This window comes from Salvia splendens, chromosome 18 (genome assembly GCF_004379255.2).
Source record: "Salvia splendens isolate huo1 chromosome 18, SspV2, whole genome shotgun sequence".
NCBI classification, from domain to species: domain Eukaryota; kingdom Viridiplantae; phylum Streptophyta; class Magnoliopsida; order Lamiales; family Lamiaceae; genus Salvia; species Salvia splendens.
This window is the reverse complement of record NC_056049.1, coordinates 4,642,682-4,656,634: the sequence shown is the minus strand read 5'-3', so window position 1 is coordinate 4,656,634 and position 13,953 is coordinate 4,642,682. Positions and strand designations below refer to the sequence as shown.

Below are 13,953 nucleotides of genomic sequence, written 5' to 3'. Positions count from 1 at the left end.
CATAATTCAACGGAGTCAGAGCCCGTTCTCATCGCCGGTGCTCTTGATTAGAAAAAAGGACGGTACCTTTCATTTTTGCATTGATTATCGTGCCCTGAATTTAGCAACGGTCCCGGACCAGTTCCCTATTCCCACCGCGGATGAATTGTTTGATGAATTGGGAAAGGCGAAATTCTTCACCAAACTCGATTTGCGCTCGGGATACCATCAGATCAGAATGCACGATACGGATATCTTTAAAATAGCCTTCCGGACCCATGACGGCATTTCGAGTTCTTGGTAATGCCATTCGGCCTTACGAATGCCCCGTCTACCTTTCAGGCAACAATGAACAATATCTTTCAGCCTCTTCTGCGACGGAGCGTCATTGTTTTCTTTGATGACATATTGGTGTACAGCCCCACATTGGATTCACATTGCGAGCACTTGACAGAGGTACTATCGCTCCTTCGTACGAATCAATTTTATGTTAAATTGTCTAAGTGTTCATTTTGCTGCACTACTGTTGAGTACCTGGGTCACCTGATTGCAGATGGTACGTTGAAAGCAGACCCCCGAAAAATTGAGGCGATGACTGCATGGCCATACCCCCGGAACGTGAAACAACTCCGTGGGTTCTTGGGTTTAACCGGATACTACAGGCGGTTTGTCGCCAACTACGCCGTGATCGCAGCACCATTGACTGATCTACTTAAGAAGGAGTCCTTTGCGTGGTCCCAAACGGCAACAGACGCATTCGAGGCCCTGAAATCAGCCATGTCGTCGACACCGGTCTTGCGGCTGCCCGATTTCAACAAGACTTTCTACGTGGAAACGGATGCCTCCGACACAGGGATAGGGGCTGTATTGATTCAGGAGGGGCACCCCATCGCCTATTTTAGCCGAAAATTGGGCCCGCGCGGTAGAGTCGCCTCGACTTACCATAAGGAACTTTATGCAATTGTGGAAGCCGTTCAAAAATGGCGTCTGTGTCTATTGGGCAGGGAGTTTGTTATCCGAAGCGATCAGAAGAGCTTAAAAGAGTTACTGCAACAAGTGGTCCAAACACCAGATCAACAACTTTATGTCCGGAAATTGATGGGTTACAAGTTCCGAATTGAGTACAAGAAGGGGGCTTTAAATAGGGCAGCAGACGCCCTGTCTAGGAGGGAGGACACGGATCTGTCGCATCTGTCGGATGATCCGGAGCAAGGGCGTGAGGCTGATCAGGCTGCCCAGGTGGCCGACGCGAAATGTTTAACCGCTGTCGCGCACCCGATCCCGAAGCTGCTAGACGCCATAGGCAAGGAAACGGAATCTCAGCCGGATTTGGTGGAACTCACGGCGCAGATCAGAGCAGGCACAGCACCACCCCAATTTGCCTTTGCCGACGGTTTGATATATTTTAACAAGAGGATATTGGTCAGCCACGACTCTAAATTAAAGAGGGTTTTGTTGGAGGAGCATCGTAGTTGATGTGTAATTTTCGAGCTTTTATATTAATGGATTATTAACACACAAGTTTAATAAAATAGCTCTAATATTACAATCTATCTGCAAGAGTACAGAGTCGACTGTAGTACTTCGAGTGTCGAACCACAGGGAGGCGTAGGTTATTTAACAAGAATTGACAAGATTAGAAAAACTAAATTTACAAACTAAGGAAGACTTTTCAAACAGGAAAAAGACGTCACTCCAAGTTGCTCACGAGGCTTGTATTATTCTACACCGATATTAAAAGCACATATTTGGGATTAACTAATCAACCTAATCGCGTGCACTGAACATGTCTACGACGTATAGTTCACAGTCAGCTGAACACTTGTTCCATGAACCAACTTTCAACGACATTTAATTCCTGCGGATGCGCGGGAACGAACGTCGTCTACTATAATCACTTACCTAATCCACTATCAATTTATCCCCTGAACAGTTCTAAATCGATAGCATACCAACAAACGATCAATCCTAAACTATGTTAAAGAGACGAAAGCAAAGGAATTAACATCACTACATCATTAGCCAAAAACATAGTGAATAAAATTAAGCACATTGTTGGACACAAACATATGAAATTAATGGTGTAAAAACATCCATACAAGCCTAGATTACAACTCGGAGCAACATAGAGAGCTTAGCCTAGAAACATGGTGAAATATGCAATGAAAACCGTAGGAAGCTTGCTCTCGATGAGTGGAATTGGGATTTGGAGTCGGATCGTCGGAGAGTAGGCCGGACCTTCCTTCTCCCTTTTTCCTCCTCTCTTTCTCTCCTTTTTCCTCTCTATGATTTCTCCCCCACAAAAACCGTCCAATCAATTCTCTCTCTCTTCTTCTTTAATCAATTTTCTGCCCAAAAACCGTCACATCCAATCTCTCTCTTCTCTCCTCTCTTTTTTTCCTCTCTTTTCATTCGTAACATCCCCTGACTCCTTTTTCTCCTTTTTCTACAGCCTTTTCTCTTTCTTTCTTTTCATCATGAACTGCCTCCTTTTCCAAACTGCTACCCGGCCGGGTAGAATTTTACAATTACAAAATCACCCGGCCGGGTGGCCAATTTCTTATACTTGCTGGAATTTTCGCACAACTTTTTCACCATCGAGTTTCATTCCTTATTTCACCATTCATTCATCTTCCTACACCACAAAACATACTTTTGCAAGCATCAAACTATATAAATCATGTAAAGTTAGGGGAATAAAAATGTACAATTTGATTCACATCAAATACCCCCAAACTTATTTACTTGCTCGTCCTCGAGCAAGATCACAATAAACACAAAACTTTAAAGCTCAGCTCACAAAAGTTTTTATAAGAGTGAATCACATATAGACATGAATGACAAAATTTAAACCTCCAACAATTCCAATCAAGAATTCCCACTCTCATGAACCATCACTTATCAACCTAGAACTTCAAGTCATAGTGCATTTCAAAGTAAGTCCAAACATGTGATCATACAACTCAAACCGTCATCATCGACTCATCAAGCATTACTTACCACATAGACTCGCGGATTTCAAATCAAACTTTTTTAACTCTACCAAGCTATTTACAAAACATCCACAAGCATCAACAACAAGGTCCAAGGTCTTAATTCAAGGTTGTAATGAGGCTAGAGATGAGGTAGGATAAATATGGATAGTGAGCTCAAAGGCTACACATTTGAGTGCCAAATTCTTCCCTCCTACAACTTCCTTCCAAAGATCAAACATCAAAATATTACAACCAACTCTCACTCCCCCAAACTTGAGATCATTCTAGACAATATTACATCTTAAAAAATAGAAGCTCTTACTTTATTTCATAACTTTTTTTTCTGTTTTTTTTTTTTGCAAAGACCTCGACTTTTGCGAATTTGAAGGTCGTCTCTTTTTTTTTTTTTTGAATTTTTCTAAGGACTTCATTCTTTTCACGTTACATCAAGTATAGAAGTGTCTACTCTTTACCATTCACCACCCACACTCAAACTCAACCACAAAGCTCAACTTGTATTTAGCACCCAAATAGTAGCAAGGTCTATTGATGAGGCTAGAATTAGGCTTATTTAAGTAGCTAAGTGATCGGCTAAGTGTTTACACAAAGAATAGGGAATTAAGCTCAAAGTGGCTTCTAGGGGATCATTTGTTGGACTAGGCTTGTGATTATTTGGCCATGGAGTTCATCCTAGTGCCTTATCCTCCCATATCATTAACACAAATGAATGCAAGCACGCAACTCGATAAAGCAAATCAATCCAAGATAATTTCCACAAGACATGTGACTTTCATACTCTCCTCAACTCAAGAAATCGGATGTAATCACAACATGCTCTTTCAAATAAATTCATGCACAAATTCCATTCATCCTAGGCTTCAAAGATCAAGTAAAATCAAATAAGATTTCCCAACCAGAAAGCCGAAGATAAAGCATGCACCCGTCAATTACATGATTCAAAACACTTTAGCATATAATACACCCAATAACATGCATCACAAATCATTCACAACCCCCCCCCCAAACTTAAATGCATCATTGTCCTCAATGCATGCAAAGAAGAACAAAAATAAAGTAAAGGGAAAGAGAGCTCCCCCAAACTTGGCATGATGTCCATAGTGCATTCGGGTGGGAGGGTGGGTGTATTTTCCTTTGTAGGTGTGATTCCTCCTAAGCTCCAATATGAGTCTCATCTCCATGTTGCTCCTACAAAAAGAAAAAAAAAACACAAAAAGAAAACAAAATACTCAATTCATAAAAATACATCGAAGGAAAGAATTGAGCGAACAAAACCCTCGATTTATTAAGAGAAAATAAAAAACTAAAAACTCATTGGGTTGCCTCCCAACTAGCGCCTTTGTTTAAAGTCGTTGGCTCGACTTAGCCTTCTAGCTACAACTCTGTAACAAGAAAATAAAATGTTAGAAAGCTATACAAAAATAAAAATAAAAAGAATCCTAAATTAAATAACCAGTTGCCTCCCCGGCAACGGCGCCAAAACTTGATGTGTAATTTTCGAGCTTTTATATTAATGGATTATTAACACACAAGTTTAATAAAATAGCTCTAATATTACAATCTATCTGCAAGAGTACAGAGTCGACTGTAGTACTTCGAGTGTCGAACCACAGGGAGGCGTAGGTTATTTAACAAGAATTGACAAGATTAAAAAAACTAAATTTACAAACTAAGGAAGACTTTTCAAACAGGAAAAAGACGTCACTCCAAGTTGCTCACGAGGCTAGTATTATTCTACACCGATATTAAAAGCACATATTTGGGATTAACTAATCAACCTAATCGCGTGCACTGAACATGTCTACGACATATAGTTCACAGTCAGCTGAACACTTGTTCCATGAACCAACTTTCAACGACATTTAATTCCTGCGGATGCGCGGGAACGAACGTCGTCTACTATAATCACTTACCTAATCCACTATCAATTTATCCCCTGAACAGTTCTAAATCGATAGCATACCAACAAACGATCAATCCTAAACTATGTTAAAGAGACGAAAGCAAAGGAATTAACATCACTACATCATTAGCCAAAAACATAGTGAATAAAATTAAGCACATTGTTGGACACAAACATATGAAATTAATGGTGTAAAAACATCCATACAAGCCTAGATTACAACTCGGAGCAACATAGAGAGCTTAGCCTAGAAACATGGTGAAATATGCAATGAAAACCGTAGGAAGCTTGCTCTCGATGAGTGGAATTGGGATTTGGAGTCGGATCGTCGGAGAGTAGGCCGGACCTTCCTTCTCCCTTTTTCCTCCTCTCTTTCTCTCCTTTTTCCTCTCTATGATTTCTCCCCCACAAAAACCGTCCAATCAACTCTCTCTCTCTTCTTCTTTAATCAATTTTCTGCCCAAAAACCGTCACATCCAATCTCTCTCTTCTCTCCTCTCTTTTTTTCCTCTCTTTTCATTCGTAACATCCCCTGACTCCTTTTTCTCCTTTTTCTACAGCCTTTTCTCTTTCTTTCTTTTCATCATGAACTGCCTCCTTTTCCAAACTGCTACCCGGCCGGGTAGAATTTTACAATTACAAAATCACCCGGCCGGGTGGCCAATTTCTTATACTTGCTGGAATTTTCGCACAACTTTTTCACCATCGAGTTTCATTCCTTATTTCACCATTCATTCATCTTCCTACACCACAAAACATACTTTTGCAAGCATCAAACTATATAAATCATGTAAAGTTAGGGGAATAAAAATGTACAATTTGATTCACATCAGTAGTACACCAATGGCGGGTCACCCGGGGCACGAGCGTACCTTCCGTTTGTTGGCGGCAGGATTTTACTGGCCTAGAATGAGAAAGGACGTTCGAGAATTTGTGGATGCTTGTGTGATATGTCAATCCACCAAGTATTCGACTCAGAAACCCGCAGGACTTCTACAACCTTTGCCGGTGCCTTCACAAGTATGGGACGACGTCTCAATGGACTTCATCACGGGACTACCCCAGTCTCGAGGATACACCACTATTATGGTGGTAGTTGATTGTCTATACGAGGCAAACCTACGAATTGCAAAATCATTTAATTCAAGAGTGAACTACAAAAAATGTCTCTAGACTATGGGTTTATCTCGTCTATAGCCCCTGGACTTTAAAAATATCTCAAACATCATGGACTAAGGATTTATCTCAAAAATGATCCTTTTGGCTTTTTTTGAACCGAAAATGCCCTTTTGGGGTGCTGGGCAATTTGATTTTTTTACACTTTTAACTTTTTAAATCTGATATTATTTCATTGATGTACCAAATCTGATATTATTTAAAAATTATCATTCTCTTCCCTTTTGCCATCCTCCACTTTGTTTCTTATTTCAATATTAGATTTTATTTTATAAAATTAAATTTTAAATTTAGATTTTTAAATATCAATAAAGTTTTGGTTAATTATTAAATAATAAAAATTAATAGTTTTAATCAATATTTGATAATGTCTAATATTTAATCAATAAGGTATGCTGACGCCAATTTAGTTTTAATCATAAATAGATATGCATCTAATATAAGTACTATGTAATTTTCGTTTATTTATTTGAACACAATCAAATATAACTAGAAAATTTAAACAAAAATACTCTTATATAAATACTTCAAATGGGTAAGTAGCAAGAAATAATGGATAGCGAGACACATACTTATTATAGTACGGATTATAATGTTTTGATAAAAAGGTTTTCAAAAAATATAAAAAATGAACTAATTTTGTGGAATGGACAAAAATGACAAAAAAAATACTGTTTTTGGAATGGATGGAGTATAATAGAATAAGAGTAGTATCAAATTTTTAGTCAACTTCATAATATTTAATCACAAGCAATTATAACAACTGAATGGAGGCTATGTAAAATAGCTCTTATTTTTCTATCATAATTCGTATTATTTTTTTGTACTTCTTCAATTCAACTGAATATTATATTAAATAATAAAAATTAATAGTGTTAATCAATATTTATAGTGTCCATGAATTAATAGTTTTAATAAAAAAAATTTATTGATATTTAAAAATCTAAATTTATAATTTAATTTTATAAAATTAAATCTAATATTGAAATAAAGAAGTAATAGTTATTTGCATATTTATTTAAAAATTTAACTAGTATTGACTATTGAGGACTAAAAGAAAAATTATTTCATTTATGTTGTGCCTTTCAAGGTATGAAGTATGCTTAACTTGTTGCATAATGTATGCTTAACCGTGATCAGTGTGCTAAATTGTATACTACTTACTTGACTTAGCAGAACTGAGACAACTGAAAACCCTTACATTCCTCTATCAATTTAAGTAAATTATTTTTCCTTTGGTAGACTTCAATATAACTTTAGGTTGATTACTTACTTCCCAAAGAAATTTAGGCATTTATTCTATCACATAAAATTCAATTATTTAAGCTAATGAATTTAAATTCTTTCTGAATCTGCAGGGGTTGGAGTTGGATTTACTTCTGCTTTTATATCCTTTCTTTAAATTCTTTATTATCATTCTAGCAACAGTATTATTTTAATGATTTTATAGCTTATAGTAACACACTTTGTGGAGGCTTAACATCCAGCACCTATTCAAGTATGCTGGTCTGGATATTGATAAGTAAGCATTTGGATATTGTACTGATATTTGCCATTAAGATCTAATATGCTAGAATTACTTATCAGTTATCACTTTCCTTCTTATTACATGTACAGTCTTCAGAACTTGGAGTGCTGCTTGTTTGTTCTATTCCCATATTTCTCGTAAGAAATTTTGAGCTGTTCTCTTTTGTTGTATGAACCTTTTATTTAATTTTTATGGGATATTTGACATAGCTTGTGCTTTCTCATCTTCAAATTGATCTACATACATACTAGCCGAAGGGCTTGGTCTATCGGTATCGTGTCAATATTATTCACTGGAATTGTTAGTTAAGCTATGACAATTTTTACATTTAAGTTGTTTTTTCATTTGATTTTAGAATGCAGCGAGACATTTTGGTGTTATTTTTTTGTGGTAGGTTATGAAGCACTACTCTTTCTCAAATTCTCAAATTTGTCAGACAAATCTCAGAAATTTGTATCTGCATTTTTCCATTTAATTGCATCATTGGCCGAGACTTTCATGTGAGTAGTCATTCATTAATTTATTTTAGTTGTTGTCTCTATTGTATCCTAAGTCGAAGTTCCTATGTTTTGATTGACTCTTGTCTGTCTGACAGATTTATATATATGGGATTTGACATTGCCATGGAACAGTACAGCTGGTCTCATATTGGTTCATCTTTTTTTCAATTGTATCCTTGAGTTTGCAAATGTATTCTCATGTGCTTATTTGATCAATATGGTTAGGCCTTCACATAGGAAAATATCAATGAAGCATCAGAAAGCACTTTGGTATAGTGGTAAGTGAACAAGGATAGTTGCTGGTCCTTATTCACTAAGGACTCACCCTCATCTGATGTAGACTCTTTGACATCCCTAACTTACATACAATATCAATCACAGGGCTTCGAGGGGCCATGGCATTTGCGCTTGCTCTGCAGTCGGTTCATGATCTTCCAGAGGGTCACGGTCAGACTATATTCGCTGCGACAACTGCAATTGTTGTTCTAACGGTGAGCAACCTTGAAGATCGACGACCTCTGATTGAATGTGGAACTATAAGTGCGTTCTCTAGTACGTCACAGCAAGATTGAATGTCAACAGTGTTCTATGTTCGTGAATTCCTGGTAGTAAAATAATGTTAATAAATACTTAATTGATCTCTACTTTATCAATCACCTCGTAGTAACATGAGTAGATTTGATGCATCATTATACAACTCTTTAATAGTAATACTTAACTGTATTTCTTATATTCTGGGGGATCTTAAGTTATGTTTTTATTATTTATTTCTCAAATAGTATCCTAGTTATTAGTCTATAATGCAGTAATGCACTTAATATGAGGCTCTAATTTGATTCTGATGATAAGTTTCTGAATTTTTTTTTGTTGTTGGCATCTTGTAGGTTAACTGCCTTACCCCATTTTTTACATATCCCAAAGTGGCGAAGATGATGACCACGGTAAGTTAACTGCTTATAATTCTAGAATTAATTTAAATTGCTGATCAATCATGGGGTACCACTTCAGCATGCTTCTCTTTTACCACTATACTATTTCTATATGCTATACTATGCGTGCTAAACATTCTACTGGTCTGTGTCATATCCTCTTGATGGTGAATCGAGCTTTTTTCATCTTTTTGTTCGAAACCCGTGCTACTCGTGGCTTGATGTAGGAACCATCCTTCACAAGGATATGGAGGATCACCTCATTTATTTACCATAATCTTTGTTCATATATACAGATGATATTTTCAGCGACAATGGGAGAGCAAGTTATCGATGATCACAGACACGAGGCTGATAATAGTAGGCAATTTTACTCATCGTCCATGACAGATCGACTTCAATAGTGGTTTATCGAGTTGTGACATGTGAAGATGGAGATCGGACTGCTTAATGACACACAAACATTGTATCTTTGTTAGAAGTATACTGCCATAGGATTGTAGATTAGTCACAAATTAGGGGTAGGACTGCTTCATCATTTGACGCCTTGTAATATCTGTATATGAAAATGATTCACTGAGAGGAGTTCCTGGTTTCACTTGCCATCCAATTATTTTGTTATTTCCGTCTTATTATGACATTACTTTTTTCTTTGTTCCCTATGAATATGATGTAATGTTTTAAACATAATATGTAGAGATGTATGTCACTTAGGCCCTAATAGTTGAGTTGGATTTGTCCAACCACAAAATTAATTGGGTCTAAATTACAGTTGGAGATAGAATTGTTTCATTTGCCAATACCCTTCTTCAAACGCTCTTATTTTTATTTCATTGGTCAACCGTCCTTTGTTGTTTTTTTTCATTCATTTACACTTCTCTCAAATTACTCTGATAGTATAATAGAAATTCACATGATTCAATAATAAAATCAATTGAAGATAAGAGGATTGGCAAATAAGACTTTATAGTAATTTCAGTTATCTCTTTACATCATCATTATAGTTATTTTTATTTTATTTGTCAATAAACTATAACAAAAGAGATCAACGGAAGGTGCTCTTGAAGAAGATGATCTGGATGAATATAAAGCACAAAAATTTAAATTTTAAAACGAAAAGATCAGTCGGAAGATGCCCTTGAAAAAGAGAAATATAAATGGATTTGAAGCACAACAAATTAAAATTTTGAACTTTGAAGGAAAAAGATAATCGGAAGATGCTCTTGAAGAATAGAATAAAGAAATTTACTTTTTGTTCCAATCAAATTAGTAAAAGTGTGATAGTCATTTGACTCATTCTAATCGTAATTATGTGTTTGGTAATGAAAATTTTCTCCTCATTATGAGACATTAATTATTTGCTAAATAAGAAATACAACCGTTTATATTTAGCAACGGCTAGTTTTTACTTAATCATCTCTTCTCTTTAGCATTAACAAAATCTCTCTTTTCGCTTCTTACAGTGAGGTTATCGTCTTCCTCTACTCCAATCATCGCCAAATCCTTCAACTTGCAGGTTTTCACGATTCAAAACGAAGATTAACAAAGGATTAAAAACAAAATTTGCGAGAGAATCATGGCAGACCTTACCGGCGGAGCCGCATCGTCGCCGACACAGCGCCGGCCAAGAGTGAGAGAAGTGAGCTCACGGTTCATGTCTCCTCTAGTCCAATCCAATTCGACTCCTCACCCTTCCGATTTTCCCCGCGCCAAATCCGCACACCGCCGCAATCCGTCCAAAAACGATGAGAATTTCAACCCGGAGCCAAACCGCGGCGGATTGGACAAATTTCCTGCGCCTATCTCAACCATACAGAGAAAACAGCACCAGCAACGGTTGAATTCGAAAGATCACCATCTCCGAGAGGTTAGGGTTTCGTCGAGACCAGACACGCCTATCGCAATAGAGAGAGAAAGAATTGTTCCGTCCCGATTCAGGCAAAGCGTCAGCCGTTCGAATTCGCTGAGCAGTAGCAGTGACGGATGCTCCGCCGTCACTGCGGCGGCGAGGCTGCTGCAGGAGGCGACGTCCGATGCAGAGAAGCGGTTTTCCAGGATTTCCACATCCAGCTTCGATGATTCGGCTTCCTGCACCACCGCCACCGCTTCGAATCAGGGGAGCTCCTCGTGCCCTAATTCGCCCCACTGTGCGCCGGTGACCAAGATGCGGAGCGCAACAACAGATGTGCGCTCTTCTGTGCCGGATATGGATCGGAATTTGGAGAATTCCGGCAAGGATTGTGCGCGATCACTGAATTTCTCGTCTCTCTCGAAGATCGGAGGAGGAGGCGTTTCACGGCCTCCGCATCCTTCGTCGTTGAATTCGAGGAAAGGAAGGAAGGTGTCTAATCATCTGGATGAAGTGCATTCCTTCAAAATGATGATTAACCACTTTCTGCAGTATCGATTTGCGAATGCAAAGGCAGAGGTTTCCCTTCAAGCCCAGAAGCAGGAAACAGAGGTTTGTTGCTTTCTCACGTTCTTCATCAGAAGATGTTGCATCAATTAATGTTTTTTTTTTCCTTTCAAATTCAGAGGAATTTCTGTTCACTTGGTGCCATGATATTGGATAAGCGCGATGAAGTGAAAAAGAAACGCATTGAATTTGCAGTCCTGCGAAGATTGAAGACTTTGAATACAGTAGTTGAAGCTCAAGTAAGCCTTCTTTCTTGATTATGCTTGAATTTTCCAAATTTCTTGTTCTTGTGTGTTATATTGTGAGTCTGTCATGTGTCATATTGCTAATGAATATAATGAAATGCATATGTTTTATGACTTTTGAGTTTTCATTAACACTTCCTTCGTAGCTTGATTGATCGTTTATACATGTGTATGCTTGTGTAACTCGTGATGATAGCATATATGCTTATGACTTCTGAGTTTTCGTTAACACTTCCTCCGGAGTTTGATTGATCGCTTAGAAAATAAAAGGGAAATATAAAGGCTATCTAAGTCCAATACATGTCTATGCTTGTGTAACTTATGATAATAACATATTAACATTTGTGTGTATTCACTGAAATAAGATTGAGACTATAAGTCTTTTTCATCTTCGTGTTTACTTTCTCTTCCCATTCTTGTTAGTTTCTGTAGATAGTGCTAACTAATGTTGTAAATATAAAACTCAAATTAGATGACTAGGCTAATATTTTTTATTTCCATTCCCTGATTCACTTTTATTTGCATCGGTAAACATTCTGTTTCAAATTATTAAAATAGTTACATTTTGCTTTAGATGCCATATCTGGAGGACTGGTCTAGTATGGAAGTGGATTACTCAAATTGTCTCTCAGGTGCAGCAAACGCGTTACTGAGCTCCTCAGTTAGACTTCCAGTTAGTGGCGATGTGCGGGTGAGATCTCGTCTGCCTACTATAACCCTCCCTTGATATACTTGACTATCTCGTGTCTTACTCGTGGGATAATCTTGTCCAGGCTGATGTCCGGGAGATAGAGGAAGCTCTAAGCTCAGCCTCGAAGGTGGTTGAGTCCATAAATTCTCAAATTCAGAGATTTGCCCACATGGTAAGATATTTTTCCACATACCTCAGATTAGGATCAGTAAATGTCACATGAATTAAGACATCTTCGGTTCGATGCAGGCTGAAGGAATTGAAAATTTGGTGTCTGAAGTATCTCGGATGGCAAATGGAGAGAAAGCTCTAACTGAGGAGTGTGGATATCTGCTCTCCAAAACTTACTCTTCTCAGGTAGATAAAACTCTATTGCATCGTTTCTTCGAGTTTTTCGATATTAGAAGGTTTTGTGATGTGACTGTTTGCATTTACCTATTTAAACAGGTGATCGATTGCAGTCTAAGGGGAGCTCTAATGCAGTTTAACGACAGCAACAATCATCCACCCCATAAGAGTGAAGAATGAGCTTCTTCTTCATATGAGTTCAGATCATCACTCAAATGTGTAGGAGTATTATTTTCTCTGAAAAAAGTGTAATTCTTTTTTATATTCTTTGTAAATGTACTCAAATCTTCATAGGATGTCGAAGGATTGAATTTTGCACACTTTGCAAAAATCATCATCAACTCTTTGTAAATGTATTCTTTTGGTTGAGAAAACTAAGAATCTAGTGTTTTCGCCATACCATAAACGATGTTAAGTCAATTTTTTGATGTGTAAATTTGCTTTCCCGTGGTATTTTATTGCGAAAAATTATGAATTTTGAGTGTTGGTATTTTGAACTATTAGTAGCATAAACACAACAAAATCACTAACGTTTGGTACACGGAATTAGAATTGAATTGGAATTAAAATTCTATGGAATTGAATTTTAAAAATTTGTGCTCACAAAATACACATACTATACACACACTTCACACAAAATACACATACTATACACACACTTCAAACACACCGCACAAACTGTAAACACTATACACACACTATACAAAAAAACGCACTCCATACATTGCACACCATACACACACACTATACCCAAAATAAACACACTACATACATTATACACAAAATACACATACTACAAACATTACACACAAAATACACACACTACGCACAGTATACCCAAAATACACACACTATTCACAAACTAAAAGTTCAAATTTGGTTCAGTTTAAACTTTTGAAAAATTTCAGTTTTTTTATTCAAATCGGAAAAAAATCTAAATGTGAAAAAAATTCCAAAAATCGGATGCTTAAAATGTGCAAAATGTGTGTATAGTGTGAAGTGTGTGAAATTTGTGTAGTGTGTGAAATGTGTGTAGTGTATGCAGTGTATGAAACTTGTGTCGTGTGTGATATGTGTGTAGTGTGTGAAACTTGTGTAGTGTGTGTAATGTGTGAAATGTGTATAGTGCAGGAAATGTGTGAAATTTATGTAGTGGGTGTAGTGTTATAGTGCGGGAAATGTGTGTAGTGTAGTGTATGAAATTTGTGTAATGCGGGAAATGTGTGAAATTTGTTAGTGTGTGAG

General features: G+C 37.2%; 2 protein-coding genes across 2 annotated transcripts; both read left to right on the top strand.

The window, feature by feature from the left end:
- The first annotated feature begins 7,428 nt into the window (after positions 1–7,428).
- On the top strand, positions 7,429–9,554 carry LOC121776595 (sodium/hydrogen exchanger 6-like). Its single transcript, XM_042173792.1, has 8 exons — positions 7,429–7,573; positions 7,669–7,716; positions 7,974–8,079; positions 8,175–8,219; positions 8,305–8,357; positions 8,461–8,570; positions 8,964–9,020; positions 9,305–9,554. The coding sequence occupies exons 1-8, from the start codon at positions 7,552–7,554 to the stop codon at positions 9,410–9,412; spliced, it is 549 nt and encodes a 182-aa protein (XP_042029726.1). The 5' UTR covers positions 7,429–7,551; the 3' UTR covers positions 9,413–9,554.
- Positions 9,555–10,450: 896 nt separating this feature from the next.
- Positions 10,451–13,161, top strand: LOC121776042 (QWRF motif-containing protein 6-like). Its single transcript, XM_042173159.1, has 6 exons — positions 10,451–11,469; positions 11,544–11,663; positions 12,244–12,360; positions 12,443–12,532; positions 12,610–12,717; positions 12,808–13,161. The coding sequence occupies exons 1-6, from the start codon at positions 10,585–10,587 to the stop codon at positions 12,886–12,888; spliced, it is 1,401 nt and encodes a 466-aa protein (XP_042029093.1). The 5' UTR covers positions 10,451–10,584; the 3' UTR covers positions 12,889–13,161.
- Positions 13,162–13,953: the final 792 nt, after the last annotated feature.

Coding starts and splice junctions, on each gene's coding strand:
- LOC121776595 (XM_042173792.1), top strand. CDS start 7,552: ATGCTGGTCTGGATATTGATAA. Junction 8,571..8,963: donor CTGCAATTGTTGTTCTAACG/GTGAGCAACCTT, acceptor GGCATCTTGTAG/GTTAACTGCCTTACCCCATT. Junction 9,021..9,304: donor TGGCGAAGATGATGACCACG/GTAAGTTAACTG, acceptor TCATATATACAG/ATGATATTTTCAGCGACAAT.
- LOC121776042 (XM_042173159.1), top strand. CDS start 10,585: ATGGCAGACCTTACCGGCGGAGCCGCATCGTCGCCGACACAGCGCCGG. Junction 11,470..11,543: donor CCCAGAAGCAGGAAACAGAG/GTTTGTTGCTTT, acceptor TTTCAAATTCAG/AGGAATTTCTGTTCACTTGG. Junction 12,361..12,442: donor CAGTTAGTGGCGATGTGCGG/GTGAGATCTCGT, acceptor AATCTTGTCCAG/GCTGATGTCCGGGAGATAGA.